Genomic DNA, 16,213 nt, shown 5'->3' with positions numbered 1-16,213 from the left:
AATCCATGAACATTAACCTAAGCTCAAAAAACCACCTTATGGATCAATTCTTGTAAGCCATATTAATAATAACCTTTGCAATACATTGCCAAGAGACATAGTATATTGTGTGTTGTCTTTCTTCATAACTCACATAGTACCTTGACAATTTCTTAGCCACCCAATCATGACACCAAAAATATTACATAAATTTTAATCTCTAAAAACATGCACTTTTCTTGATTGAACATTAGTATTAATCAAAGAACTAATAAAAACCTATATTATAATTAGTTGTTTGACCAAAGATTAATCATTCTTTAAGAGTATCATCTATGCTCTAGTTCCGGGCAGCAACTAATAAATAAATAATACCAAATTTATTTATAGGATTTGTGGTTTGAGATAATAAAGTATAGACAAATATATTATGAAATGACAAAGATATATTATTTAGAGCTACTTAATTTTATGTATGTTTTGAGGGTATTGGACTATACATTATCGTTCTATGATCTAAATTAAAGTTATCTTAGTATATAGTTGTATAAGAGAAATAAAATTATCTTTTTATTTAATCTAGGTAGAAATTGCAGTGCAAAGCCACTTTGAATTAACTGTATGGTACAAAATCAACCTTCTATGAATAAATCAATCTAGTAGGCTGGTTGATCTAAATATTATTTCACATTGATTTTTGGTATTTGAAAATAGGTTGGTAATGTTTGTAAACACCTTTGAGGAGCTTGTTAGGTAGGGTATATTCTCTCATGGTCAAACCCCTAAGTGAGTTGACTTAACAACTTGTGAACAAAAAAATGAAGACATCAAGTAGCCAAACAATATTTCTTTTTGTCCTTAAGTTTGTAGATGGTGATGTGACATTGAATTCTCCAATGTAATCCTTGAATCAAAAAGGAAGTAGTAAATGATAGTTATTCAATGAGTTAAAATTAAATTGGGGTTTGTTATCTATATAATGCCCTAGAATACAACTTGAAATATTTAGTGCTTCAAGTTGGCACACAATGACTAATTAGATGGGGGTGACATGGGGCTAATTATAATTTTGAATTTTTAAAAGGCTAGAGTTGATTTTGCATTGTAGAATTGAATATTTTTTAGTTTCCCATCACAAAATTGATCTATGTAAGAAAATGGCTAAATTTAGTGGAAATGATATTGTACACCTTGTATATTAAAATATTGAGTATGTTTTAAAGTTGTATTTCACAAATGTGAGACCAAACTTTGGGGACTAGTATGTTTTTGGTAGGTAGTTGTTGTGGTTAACATTGAAATGCATTTAATATTCAAGGTTGTAGTGTAGCACCACATGGCATATTAGACTTATTTTTTAATGTGAAAGATACATTTAAAAAACACTTTTAATGTGAGAGGCACATTAGGAAAATGTATTTAATTATTACATGTCTTGTAAACATATTGAATATGAGATCACATGGACAAGTCATCTTGTGTGATTGGATTGGAGAGAGTGTTTATGTTGCCTTAGACATTGTCATGACTCATATGTCATGTATTCATTAAAAACCTAGTATAGATTTCTTTTCCCAATTTATCCATGTCAAATATAATGTGGTTAGAAGTACTCCACTTTTAAGATGAGGACACACCTTTAATACCTAAAAAATTGGCTTTATTTCATAAATCAATTGTCCAATTCGCCAATTATGAGAACCTATATATGGAATCGCTAAATGACTTAGACAAAGATCAAAATTCCTAACATTTTAATATACATAATGTTTGTAATTGGTAATACATATTATTAAAAGAACATTGAATTAATATTTAATTAATATGCATCTTCATTTTAACATGGATATGAAGAAAATAAAATAGCTCTGATATCAATTGAAGAAAAATTCACATAAACAAATTGCTTCATAGCAATAAATATACAAGAATTGCTGCTCAACAACTAATAAATCTTTATATTCATTCATTCAATGAATTACAAATCTTCTTGATCATGAGATCAAGGATCAATTGATCATAGAGATTAGAGATGAAGATTTCATTACAATCTACTTCTTTATATAGAGATTTTCAGTACATGAATGCCAATTAAAAATTAAAAAACAAACATAAATATTCATGAAAAAATAAAATTAGTTTTTTTTTATGCAAATTATATTTAAAAAAAACATATCTTCAACACCTCAATCTAATTTTAGAAATCATACAAAGAGCTGAAGTTCAAACAAGAATTGATATCTTGCTGTGGGGAAATTAACATGCCAACAGGCTCAAGCGTAGAACCAGCAGTGCAATTGTGGATTTACTTTAAGCGAAGAAGCATATTGCGAAACACAACTATGATATAGTAATACAAGCAGGAGAAGAGGTTTGCACTAGTTAGATTTGAGAGTATTACAACATGATTGTGAAAGCAGTTTCATTTATTAGTATGGGAGGAAAGTAATGGAAAAATCAAGGAGTTGGGGGTACTGTGATCTCAACTGCTCCTTCCAACATCTGCACAACCTTTTCAATTGACGGTCTTAGAGCAGAATTGTCTTGAATGCACCACAGTGCAGTCAACACCAATCTTTCCAGCTGCCTTGGCTCAATTGTATCACCCTCTAACTGCTGTTGCTCTACCAATTGTACAAGTCTGCCATGTCTGAAGCACTCATAAACCCAGTCGCACAGAAGGATTTCATTTTCTTTGTCATCTAAGTGGACGGTTTTCTTGCAACAGATAATCTCAAGGAGCATCACTCCAAAATTGTAAACATCAACCTTCACGGTAATGATGACATTCCCCGGCCGGGTGCCATGTAACCTGTGCACTACGACACCTCTTCCCTGCACATGAAAAAATCCGTATGTGATACAACTTGCGTTATGCATGTGGTCGGCTTTGTTCTCCCCTTCGGAGTCACATATATTTTGACAATGCATACCTGTAACTCTAATGGAAGCGCAACTTCCTCGCTTAGTGATTCAACTAGGGGCATTCAACCACAACGATCTCAACGGATTTTTTTGAATTATTTCGCCTCCTTTGTAAGAACTCTTTGGCATGCAGCTTCTGTATGAAATATATCCAAAAATTTTGAAATTGAGTTTTCATTCAAGGTTATATTAAAAAAAAAATTGAAAAATGTGCACCCAGTGATGTTAGTCACCTCCTGGACACCAAAAATATTAATTGCATGGATGCTAAAATGTTAACTACGTGTAAGCTTTGATGTTAGCCGCGTCGCTCGATGTAACCATCCCATCTCCTTGACATCGACTAGCAAAATTTTAACCGCGAGCAAGATTTTCCATCAAACGCAAAAAGGCGACATCATCCACATCATCGTGCCTGCAAATACCTCCATGTCATCTATGGGTCCCAAGAACGTTGGTCTCATGACATTTCATACTTGAATGGTATGCCTTTTGCATCGTGTAAGGGCATGTCGTTTTTGAGCCAGAATACCTACAACCTACCAAGATACCTTTAATAAATCAAGTCAAGTCATTCATCATGTCATGAGTCAACAAATGCACTAAGTCCATTAACAAGCATTTGTGGAATATAGCAAAGATTCATGGATCCCATGTGAGTGTTGTACAGAGATTCCTGGAAGGACGTGTCTATTCTGGCTCCAAAACGGCAGTACGGATTGACTCAGTCGCACGTTTTACACCATCGATTTTGCAATAAATAGCTACGATTGACTAACACAGGCCGTAGCTATTCTAACTCCAAAATGGACCTTTCGTACAACGTGATAGTGACGTGTTAGTCAATCGCAACCGTTTATTGCAAAATCGATGGTGTAAAACATGCGACTAACATGTGTGTTAGTCAATCTGTACTATCATTTTGTAGCCAAAATAGACACGTAACACATCGTAATCACGTTGTACAAAAGATCCGTTTTGAAGCCAAAATAGCTGTGACCTTCCTGGAAGTCCTCTCATCCTCCTCCACATGGCAAAAAGTAGGTGGGTCCCTGATTTTTCAGTGTTTGTGCTTGGAGTCATGATTCTCACCGACTTGGTATACTCTAGAATCAATCGTTCAACATACTTTGGAATTTAAAAAACTTTTCAAGTCTGTCTAACACAAAGGAAACTTCTCTGCAAATTATACGCTAACACCGTAACATCCACAGCGTGAACGCAACAATTTTCAAGTCATTTTCCTTTTGTTAGGGCAACTAATTCTTTAAGTACCCAAGGGAGTGAAAATTGATTTGCCAAAGCCGTGCGAACAATCCAAACTATTGGGAATGATTTGAGACCGTCATTTGAGCAAGTATATTGGCTTGAATTCATTGCCAAAATCATTCATTCATTGCTTGCTATTGAGCAAGAAAAAAAAAGTAATGTCTTTAGCTATGCAAAAAGGAAAATAAAGAGCCAATTGCTAGGGCAAATAGAGATTTATTTTTAGGATTTATGGTTTGCGATAATAAAGTGTAAATAGAAAAATATATTTTTAAAACATGATGAAATAGATTATATAGAATTATTTTGTTTTATGTGTTTTTTTGGTATGGTGGTGGATTATTTATTGTCATTTTATGATTTAAAATAATATTGTCTTAGTATATATAATGTTATTTCATTTAATGGCTTTTCACACAATATATTTTCTTCTACATTCTTATCCTTCTATATGTGAAAGAACCTCTAAAATTTTTAGATGTTACCGTGAATCCTTTACCATAAACTATGAGATTATCTCAACTTGCTTTTCTATCAATAAGAATTTTCCATTACATCTATAGACCTCCACACTTTCATCATTTTTGTATTCTAGTATTTTAATGTAGTTTGGAATGAACAAAGATATGAATGATTCTCAGAAAATATCCATATAGATTTATATAATGGGTCAGTAATATTAAGCTTTTGTTCTATTCCATTAGAAACTTGTCTTCTCAAGGTTCATGTTCTAAACTTATTAATTTTAACATGATTTATATTTTATATTTTTGTTTTATTAAATTGGTATACAAGGAGTAGAGTATTCCTTTAAGTTGTTTCCACATAAAATTAATATTAGTGTTACTTGATGTTTTTATTTCTTTGAAGATTGTATTTCTTCCTTTTTAAAATGTAGTGAGAAAGACGGTACTTGAATTAATATAATTTCCTTCAATATGAAGGTTTGGGTCATGTGGAGAAGTTTGATATACTAGTTTTAGGAAATATAATATGAGGAAGCCAATGATGAAGAGTTGTAAGATTGCAAACACCTATAGAAATTGGAAAAAGTGAAATATCATTAAATGTCCATTTTATATTCGTTCAATCTAATAAATGGAAGTAAAATTAGAAAATCTAACTATAGGCGTGCTAAAAACATATGGCAAGGAAATTTGAAGAAAAGATATTATGTTTGGATGATTAAGGTTTAGTAGGTAAAAGTTGTCAATATATTATGGAGATAGTTATCAAAAAGGAAGAAGGTTGATCTCTTGTGTGTTTATTTTTGTTCCATTTGTGTGGTAGAGTAACATTTCCTTAGGTTGGCCTTGGAGGTATTTGGATTTTGGTTGTTTTACAAATGAGGTGTTTTCTCAATTTTTAATTTGTAAAATCCTTCAAGTTCCTTAAGAGTTTTTCTAACTTAAATTGTATAGATAACTAGTTTATTTTATTAGATTATTTATTTATTTTTCATGTGTGAATGTCCTAATATATTACCTCACTTACATCTTATGAAGTTAGACTAAAATTAAATGATGAACTTTCATAATCCATAATGTTATGTAAAATAACATGCTTTCTTCTCTTTGAAATAAATTATTGATTAATTTATTATGTTATGTGGATGACATTACGAAATTCACACGTGATTCCATAATCTAATTTGTTAAACAATTTTTTAAGAAAAACTACGAATAAGAAATAATGTGGGCAATTATATTTCATGATGTAAATCAAGAAGAAAGAAACCATAGAAATTCTGCGAGTAGAATCGAAGTTATGGCTATGATAAGTATATTGAAGAGCCAAACAAAACTAATATTCAATTATAACAGTTTAGAAGAGCTAGAAAAATAACACAGCAAACGCAATGTTCCTACACAAGGAGGAACAACAAAATCACAAAGAAATACTGTAAACAAATCAGCGATTCACAAAGAAATACTAGTTAACAAATCAGAGGTTCACGGTAGATAGGCACTTATCATAATTTTGTGAAGGAAGAGAAAGGGATGCTATATTTGTGGGCAAATAGTTACTAGTAATCAAAGTAAACTGATAAAAGATTCTGGAGAAGGGGGCAACGCAATCTCCACTGTTCCTTCCAACATCTGAACAACCTTCTTCATTGATGGTCTTAACGCTGGGTTTTCTTGAATACACCACAGACCCACCAACACCATTCTTTCCAGCTGAGTGGAATCAACTATGATGCCTTCTGATCGCTGCTTCTCCACTAATTTGTCAAGTGAGTTATGTTTCAAGCACTCGTAGACCCACTGGGATAGAAAGATATCGTTTTCTGGGGCTTCTAACTTGATGGTTTTCCTGCAACAAATGATTTCCAATAACATCACCCCAAAGCTGTAAACATCCACTTTGACAGTGATTGCCATGTTTTTGTATCATTCGGGCACTACGTAGCCCTTTGTGCCCTGAGCTCCTGTAGATGTTCGAGTCTGCTCTGCCTTCATCAATTTTGCCAAGCCAAAATCTGAAATCTTCGGATTGTAGTTGTCGTCGAGCAAAATGTTTTGAGGCCTTATATCGCAGTGTACAACCTGCGCTGCGCATTCTTCGTGCAGATAGAGGATGCCCCGCGCTGTTCCCGTGGCGATTTGAACACGCGTCCTCCAACTGAGAAAGCCGTTGTCTACAAATAAAGTCCTATCGAGCGATCCATTTGTGACGTATTCATAGACCAGAAGCTTGTGCGAGTCTTGGTCGCAAAAGCCATAAATCTGAACAAGATTCTTGTGATGGCTCATGCCTATTACGCTCATCTCCCTCCTAAACTGCTTCTCCGCCAGGCATTCGGAAAGCAGTTTGTCAAGGGTCTTCACGGCTATTGCACTGCCGTCAGGAAGTGTGCCTTTATACACTTGTCCAAAGGCGCCTCTTCCCAACTCTTCTTTGAATCCTCCTGTAGCGAATTCTCTGTCTTTATAAGCAAACGCTGCCAAACCCTGCTCATCCTCATCTTCATGCTTTCCACGACCACACCGAGACAACCAAATAATTAGTATAGATGCTGCCACAAGCGCTGAGGAGCTGCCCATGAGACTTATCCCGATCACCAGGCGCTGCTCCACCTTGCCCTTCTTGGTACCCTCGTTTGGCAGGCGAGGAAGAGGTGCTTGATTAGAAATGGGAGGAGAGTGGACATCTCCCTTTACTTTCACGAAAGTTTTAGTGCTAACAGATAGTTCTTGATAGCCGTCTATTAGAGGCAAGCGTTTCTTGTGACACAATCGATCTTCAAAGGTGACTACCGTGCACATACAGTCATCCATGCAGGCCTTCTTGCATTCGGTCTCGGTAACATTATCCAGCACCATGTAGTCGTTACTTAAGTCGGTTAAATAGTCTATCGTCCAATCCGTGCTGTCTAGCTTATACATGACAGCGCTTGCAGAGCAGCTCTGTCCTGGAGGCGAATTGGGCGAACATCCCCTGAAGTGGTCCTCTTTGTCAGTAAAATGGAAGCCTGGAGGACAAACGCAAAGAGGCTGGTTCAGGCTACTTATTTGACAGATACCATTGCGTCCACACTGACCTTTCACCTGCGAGCATGGATCTGTAACAGATTGCCATAGAGGATACCAAGAAGTATCTCCGTCTGCGTTCCAAATATACATCCCCAGAATGCCGTCACTATTGAGCGTCACTCTGCGCAGATATCTGCTCCCTTCCGTCTCGCCATCAGTGATGTTTTCAATTCTGGTGTCGTTTTCCAAATACAACTCTCCACTCTCATCAAAAATCAAGTTGATGGGATTATCAGAATACTGATAGGTCTTGCTAGACCAGTAAGCGCCCTGCTCCTCGCCAACGCGCTCCACTGGATAAAGGACCAAATTACCGTCCTCTTGTAAGACCAATTCGAACCGGCCCGATGAGTAGTTTGTAGCAGAAGCTTTAGAATATATGGTAGACTTCCACTTGAACACATGACCTATCAACACAAAATTGCCAGTGTCTAGGAATGCAGCCGTAGATAGATTTACGTTTTCAGCGTAAGTTGAAGCCCACAGCGGCGTCCTTGTGGAATCCAAGAGGTGAAGCCCCACGGCAGAGAGCTGTCGAGTAGACCCCTCTTCAACTGTAAGCCCTCTGTTGCCCGTTTTGACAGTCCATGCCAGAGTTTTATCAGATATGCTATCAAACCAGACACCTACTAGGTAGACAGAGGGAGTGACGGGATAAAATCCAAATGCAAAATCTCCATTAGGTGAAATCCATTTAGAATTTTTGGAATTAGCAGTAAGAGATGATCCAATAGGAATATATTTTGTTTGAATGGGCTGAGCCAACGCCACTAGGAAGATCAACAGACGACTGGAAATGAGGGGAAGCAATGGATTTAGTGCCATCGGAATCTAGGATTTTCTAGGCGAAGAGAGCAAACCTGCAGCCTGGAAAAAAACAGGGAAAATGCCAAAAGATATGTTGGAGTATTTCCATGGTGGAGGCACGATTTATAAATTGGGCCGTAGGTGAGGGGTAGACATTTCCGGGCTAACTGTCAAAGTCACCGAACAGGTAGTCAATGGATGTAATGAGGTTCCGGTTAATTAGCGTTGAAAAGTCTGGTGCCGTGGAAAGAGGAGCAATTCATTCGAAATAGAAATGAGTGGGGGGGCAATGGATTTACAGCCATCGGAATCTAGGATTTACTAGACCAGGAGAGCAAACGTGTAACCTGGAATGAGAAAGGAAAATTGACATTGAAATGTTGGAGTTTTTCGATGGTGGGGCTCTACTAATAAATCGGGCGGTTGGTGAGGTATCGACATTTGTAGGAAAACGAAAAGTCCCAAAGTCATCGTGTATGTATTCAATGGATCTATTAGGGTTCCGTTTAATTAGCGTTGAAAAGTCTGGTGCCGTGGAAAGAAGATCACTACGTCTTTGATAAGCACTGTTACATGTCAACAACTCGCGCACTGTTACATGTCAACAAATCCATTAAGTGCGTAGGGTCCGCTATCAAGTATTCGTTGAATACAGCAGATTCGAAAACGTCATGTGGGTGTTGTACAGAGATTACTGATAGCTTTTCTCACAAGTACTCTCATCGCCCTTCACTCGGCGGAAGTAGATGGGTCCCCGTCCACGACTTTTCAGTGTGTGTTTGCAGTCACGATTCTTATCGAATAGGTATGGACTCTCGTGAATCTTCAAGACCACGTATCCGTGCACCTTCTTCCTTTTGAACTCCAGGAATGCATGTTGGCATTCATCTGCCACACCCATTTCGGATGATATACTCAATTGCCACACAACCCATCACTAAAACACCCAGCATCAGGCCTCTATTCTTTGAGAAGTTTCACATGCATGTCACCATCTCCATGGCTAACTGGCATGCATAACACATATTGATTGCTATCATGCTTATTTCTATATGGAAGGACACCTATAATCTATCTACTCAAATTCACAGTAATCCATTAATCTAAGCTCAAAAATCCACCTCATTCAGTTCTTGTCCGCCATATTAATAATAACCCCTACAACACAATGACAAGAGACATAGTATGTGGTGTATTCTCTTTCTTCTATACTCACATACTGCCCTAACAATTTCTCACCTGCCCAGAAAAATATTATTCATAAATTATAATCTTTAAAAACTTGCACTTTTCTGGATTGAATATTAATATTAAACAAAGAACTAATAAAAACCTATATTGTAATTGGTTGTTTGACTATAGAAATTAATCATTGTTTAAGAGTATCATCTATGTTATAGTTCTAGTTGGAACTAATAAATAAATAATACCAGATTTATTTTTGAGAAATATGGTTTCAAATAATAAAGTATAGACAAATATATTATGAAATGATGAAGATAGATTATTTAGAGCTACTTACTATATTTGTGTTTCGAGGGTGTTGGATTATACATTGTTGTTCTATGATCTAAAATAAAGTTATTTCAATATATATAATTCTATGCTTTGAGAGAATGGAAATTAACTTTTTATTTGATCTAGGTAAAAATTGCAGTGCAAAGCCACTTTGAATTGATTGTATGGTACAAAATCAACCTTCCATGAACAAATCAACCTAATAGGTTGGCTCATCCAAAAACTATTTGACACACTGATTTTTGGTATTTGATAATAGGTTGGTGATGTTTGTTAAAACCTTTAAGAAGCTTGTTAGGTAGGGTGCATTCTCTGATGGTCGAACCTCTAAGTGAGTTGATTTAACTTCTTGTGAATAGAAACTGAAGATATCAAGCAACCACACAATATTTATATTTGTCATTAAGTATGTAGAAGATTATGTGATACCGAATTCTCCAATGTAATCCTTGAATAAAAAAGGAAGTAGTAAATGAGACTTATTCAATGAGTTAAAACTAAATTGGGATTTGTTATCTATATAGTGCCCTAGATTACAACTTGAAATGTTTAGTGCTTTTAGTTGGCACACAATGGCTAATTAGATGGGGGTGACATGGGTCTAATTATAATTTTGAACTTTAAAAAAGGTAAGAGTTGAATTTGCATTGTAGAATTGAATATATTTTAGTTTCCCATCACAACATTGATCCAAGTAAGAAAATAGGTAAATTTGGTGGAAATGAAATTGCACCTTGCACATTAGAATTTTGAGTATGTTTTAAAGTTGTATTTCACAAATGGAACACGAAACTTTGGGGAATTGCATGTTTTCCCTAGGTAGTTGTTATGGTTAACATAGAAAATATATTTAATATTCAAGGCCATAGTGTACTGCCACCTAGCATATTAAGCTTTTATTTTAATGTGAAACATACATTTGAAAAATACTTTTAATGTGAGACATATTAGAAAAAAGGATTTAATTATCAAAAAAATTGATATGAGATCACATGGGACAAGTCATCTTGTGTTATTGGATGAGAGAGAGTGTTTATGTATTCATAAAAATAGGACTAAAATTTTCATTTTCTAATATATCCATATTTAAATAAGATATGGTTAGAAGTACTCCACTTTGAAGATGAGGATATTGCACCTTTAATAGCTAAAAATTCTGTTTTATTTCATAAATCAATTGTCCAATTTACCAATTATGAGAACCTATATATATGTTTGCGAAATGATTTACACAAAGATCAAATTTCCTAAAATTTTAATATACATATTATTTGTAATTGTTAATACATATTACTACAGAAACATTGAATTAATATTTTAATTAAAATGCATCTTCATTTTAACATGGGTTAGCCCTTCATTAATTATACTTTGTTTTCTAATGAGAACTATAGTAAAATCAGTAGATTTACTATAAGGAAGACAATGAGGTAACTAGCTGCGTTATGAAGAGAGAAATCAGTTATATATATATATATATATATATATATATATATATATAGTTCAAATTAATGCTCAAGCGTAGAACCAGCAGTGGAATTGTGAATTTACTTTAAGCGAAGAAGCATATTGCAAAGAAACAAAACTATGACATAGTAATACAAGCAGGAGAACGGGTTTGATGACAAAGTAACACGAGCTGGAGAAGGGGTTTGGACTTGTTGGATTTGGGAGTATTACAACATGATAATGAAAGCACTTTCATTTATTAGCATGGGAGGCAAGTGATGGAAAAATTAAGGAGCTGGGGGTACTGCGATCTCAACTGTTCCTTCCAACATCTGCACAACCTTTTTAGTTGACGGCCTCAGAACAGCATTGTCTTGAATGCACCACAGCGCCGTCAAGACCATTCTTTCCAGCTGCCTTGGCTCAATTGTATCACCCTCTAACTGCTGCTGCTCTACCAATTGTACAAGTCTGCCGTGTCTGAAGCACTCATAAACCCAGTCGCACAGAAGGCTTTCAGTTTCTTCTTCATCTAAGTGGACGGTTTTCTTGCAACAGATAATCTCAAGGAGCATCATTCCAAAACTGTATATGTGTATGTATGTAGACCTATATGTATGTATGTTTATGTATGTATGTGTATGTATTTTTATTTTTGTGTATGTGTATGTCTTAAGGTGTATATATAATAATTTTAAATGAATGTATGTATGTATGTATGTATGTATGTATGTATGTATGTATGTAGGTAGGTAGGTAGGTATGTTTGTGTATGTATGTATATGTATGTATGTAGGTTTGTATGTATGTGTATATATGTATGTAGGTATGTATGTATGTATGTGTATGTTTGTATATGTATTTTTATGTATGTGTGTATTTCTATACATGTATGTATTTATTTTCTAATATTCTAAACTAATATGATACAATAAATACAAAAAATATATATATATTTTTAAAACTATTTAAAAAAAACATAAAAAAAAACTAATTTGCTATCAAAAAACTAATGTTCAATCAAAAACTATTTAAGAAAAAAAGACATAAATTAATATGATATAATAAATACATTTAAAAAAAATAATTAAAAACTATGTGTCATAAGGGGCGTTGTGTGGTCCTAAGGGGTCACCATGTGTTAGAACACATGTGTGACCCCTTAGGACCACATAAGACCCCTTTAACACATGCGTGACCCCTTAGGACCACATAAGATCCCTTGCGACACCATTTGATCTTATCTGGTCCTAATAGGTCCTAAGGGGTGCAGATGTGTCGTAAGGGGCCTTGTGTGGTCCTAAGGGGTCACCCATGTGTTAGAACACATGCATGACCCCTTAGGACCACATAAGACCCAGTGCGACACCATTTGGTCTTATGTGGTCCTAATAGGTCCTAAGGGGTTCACATTTTTCGTAAGGGGCCTTGTGTGGTCCTAAGGGGTCACCCATGCATTAGAACACATGCATGACCCCTTAGGACCACATAAGACCCCTTGCAACACCATTTCATCTTATGTGGTCCTAATAGGTCCTTAGGGGTACACATGTATCGTAAGGGGCCTTGTGTGGTCCTAAGGGGTCACCCATGTGTTAAAACACATGCGTGACCCCTTAGGACCACATAAGACCCCTTTTGACACCATTTGGTCTTATGTGGTCGTAATAGGTCCTAAGGGGTGCACATGTGTCATAAGGGGCCTTGTGTGGTCCTAAGGGGTCATCCATGTGTTAGAACACATGTGTGACCCCTTAGGACCACATGAGACCCTTTGCGACACCATTTGGTCTTATGTGGTCATAATAGGTCCTAAGGGGTGCACCTGTGTCGTAAGGGGCCTTGTGTGGTCATAAGCGATCACCCATGTGTTAGAACACGTGTGACCCCTTAGGACCACATAAGATCCCTTGCGACACTATTTGGTCTTATGTGGTTGTAGTAGGTCCTAAGGGGTGCACATGTGTCGTTAGAGGCCTTGTGTGGTCCTAAGGGGTCACCCATGTGTTAGAACACATGCATGACCCCTTAGGACCACATAAGACCCCTTGCAACACCATTTGGTCTTATGTGGTCCTAATAGATCCTAAGGGATGCACATGTGTCGTAAGGGGCCTTGTGTGGTCCTAAGGGGTAATATAAAATAATTATATACAACTTAGGATGTATACATACACATACATACATACATACACCTTAGGACATGCTATCAGGGTTCGTGTGTGGTCCTGAGGGGTCACACATGTGTTAGAACACGTGTGTGACCCCTCAGAACCACACACGACCCCTAATAGCATTTTCTAAGGTGTATGTATGTCCTAAGGTGTATAAAATTATTTTATGTGTATTTATGTATGTATGTGTATGTATTTATGTATGTGTATGTACATGTAGGTATGTACATGTATGTGTGTGTATGTATGTATGTAGACCTATGTATGTATGTTTATGTATGTATGTGTATGTGTATGTCCTAAGGTGTAGATATAATTATTTTATATGTATGTATGTAGGTAGGTAGGTAGGTAGGTAGGTAGGTAGGTAGGTATGTTTGTGTATGTATGTAGGTTTGTATGTATGTGTATGTATGTGTATGTATGTATCTATGTGTATGTTTGTATATGTATTTGTATGTATGTGTGTATTTATGTACATGTATGTATTTATTTTCTAATATTATAAACTAATATGATACAATAAATACAATATATATATATATATATATATATATATATATATATTTTAAACTATTTAAAAAAACTTGAAAAAAACTAATTTGTTATCAAAAACTAATTTTCTATTAAAAACTATTTAAAAAAAAAACATAAATTAATATGATACAACAAATACATTTAAAAAAAAATTAAAAAAGGGACTTACCACCGAAATGCTTCTGGCCGGATCTCTAGAAATCTTTTCGCCCTCCTCCTCAACTCCAAGCCACTCAATGCAAAATGAGGGGCTTGGGCGGATTTCTAGGTTTATATAGCGCAAGGGGTTTCCAGTCAGAAACGTTCCGATCGGAACCCTTTCAGCCGAAATGTTTCCGGCTGGAAAGTCCTTGCCATGTGAATGTTGCATGGCTGCCAAATCGGTCTGACTAGAACCCTTTTGGCCGGAACAGGCATTGTTAGCCTAAAGTGCAACACAGATCCATACGATCACCCAACAATGATAAACTAGTAGCCTTAATGATTTCCATTAAGCACATGAGTCTAGAAAATTACCAGTATTCAATAAGATTACAAATATTTACACATATTATAGTTAAGACTAAATGAACTAACTTAAAAAGAACAAATATTACCAAATACATTCATTATAAGTATAGTTTAATTATAATTAGGGTTAGGGTTAGAATTATAATTCAATTAGAGTTAGATCTATTTTCAATTAGTTTAGTGTTAGAGTTTAATTAGGAGTGGGGCTCAATTAGGGTTAGGACTATGATTCAATTAGTGTTTAATTAAAGTTATAAAAGAATTTTTTTAGTTAGGCCTAAATTATGATTATAGTTCAAACATAATTAGCATAAGGGTTTAATTAGGGTAAGGGTTAGGTATAAAGTTAAATTTGAGTTAGGGTTAAGGATAAAATAGGCTTCTAGGCTTCTAGTTTGATTGAATTCTTCGATTACTTATTCATTCATTAAAATTAAAATAGTATAAATTTTCAACCTCTTCTATTTGATAATTGTTTGCAAAAAAATATATTCAAATAATATTACAAATCTACCCAACAAGTACTCGCCACTACGTGGCACTTGTTTTCATAGTATCGAAATGAGATAAACTAAATTATCTCACATGTATAAAACTGTAATAGTTGTTTTGAATTAGATTTTGTTATTATTATAATTTAATTATTGAGATTAAATGTCATTCAGTTTTTAAATTTTAGAAAAGTTAAACTAATTTTATTTAATTTTGACAATTTAAATACATATTATAAAAAGAAAATTTTAGAAACTCAATGGATCGTAGCGATACTCTAAAAAAGAATCAAATGTAGCTACCTTTTGTACCTTTTGTACTTATTTCTGTCATATTAGCACACGCAAAATTTAATATAGTGAGAAGATCAGCACCATAAATAATGGGGACCATAGGTCATCACATTTTCCCTATAAATAGGCCATTGTAGGGTTTTTTTGGAAATAAGGTAGATTTAAAATAGCTGAACTTTGGAACTAAGGTTTTAGAAAATCAAACAGGTTTTTAGTCTATCACATGACATGGTGAGTTGAAATTGGTTACACTACATTGGTTGATTTAATCGTCTCATCACTAGTTGAAATGTCTAAGCATATTGTCAAGATGTTAAGTTTGGAAAGAATGTAAAATAATATTAATCTTGTAATGATAATTGTATTAACAAAACAAGTAATGCAACATATTTGGAAAATAGTTTGTTTTAATATGATATTGATACTTTATTTAATTCGGTGGAATCTTTAGATTATAAAAATAAAAAATAATGTGAGGGAATGTACATGATTCTTAATAATAACAAATAATGAGTGATAATTAGAAATTTTTATGTGTAGATGGTCAATATAAACAACAAATTTGATAATTTAGTTTTTAAATATAGTAAATATCAAAACTCAAATAGCAAAATTATGAGAACTTAACACTGCACAGACATTAAAAAAATCAATAATATGATATGTAAAACCCATTCAAGGAAAATGAAACTATTAACCATTTTTATTTGTTCTTTGAGAATTT

General features: G+C 34.7%; 2 protein-coding genes across 2 annotated transcripts; both read right to left on the bottom strand.

The window, feature by feature from the left end:
* Positions 1–2,436: 2,436 nt before the first annotated feature.
* On the bottom strand, positions 2,437–2,966 carry LOC131858836 (G-type lectin S-receptor-like serine/threonine-protein kinase RLK1). Its single transcript, XM_059212291.1, has 2 exons — positions 2,913–2,966; positions 2,437–2,814 (listed from the first exon to the last, which is right to left on the bottom strand). Exons 1-2 carry the CDS (start codon positions 2,964–2,966, stop codon positions 2,437–2,439), a joined length of 432 nt encoding a protein of 143 aa, XP_059068274.1.
* Positions 2,967–5,998: 3,032 nt separating this feature from the next.
* Positions 5,999–8,582, bottom strand: LOC131859481 (G-type lectin S-receptor-like serine/threonine-protein kinase LECRK3). The gene has a single exon (XM_059213269.1). The coding sequence runs from the start codon at positions 8,532–8,534 to the stop codon at positions 6,567–6,569; it is 1,968 nt and encodes a 655-aa protein (XP_059069252.1). The 5' UTR covers positions 8,535–8,582; the 3' UTR covers positions 5,999–6,566.
* Positions 8,583–16,213: the final 7,631 nt, after the last annotated feature.

This window comes from Cryptomeria japonica, chromosome 10 (assembly GCF_030272615.1).
Source record: "Cryptomeria japonica chromosome 10, Sugi_1.0, whole genome shotgun sequence".
NCBI classification, from domain to species: Eukaryota; Viridiplantae; Streptophyta; class Pinopsida; order Cupressales; family Cupressaceae; genus Cryptomeria; species Cryptomeria japonica.
This window is presented reverse-complemented; position numbering and strand designations above follow the sequence as displayed.

What these genes read in the sequence shown, in the direction of transcription:
- LOC131858836 (XM_059212291.1), bottom strand. Translation starts at nt 2,966, where the DNA reads ATGCCCCTAGTTGAATCACTAAGCGAGGAAGTTGCGCTTCCATTAGAG. An exon ending in CGCTTCCATTAGAGTTACAG is followed by an intron (nt 2,815 to 2,912) that starts GTATGCATTGTC and finishes TTTCATGTGCAG; the next exon opens with GGAAGAGGTGTCGTAGTGCA.
- LOC131859481 (XM_059213269.1), bottom strand. Translation starts at nt 8,534, where the DNA reads ATGGCACTAAATCCATTGCTTCCCCTCATTTCCAGTCGTCTGTTGATC.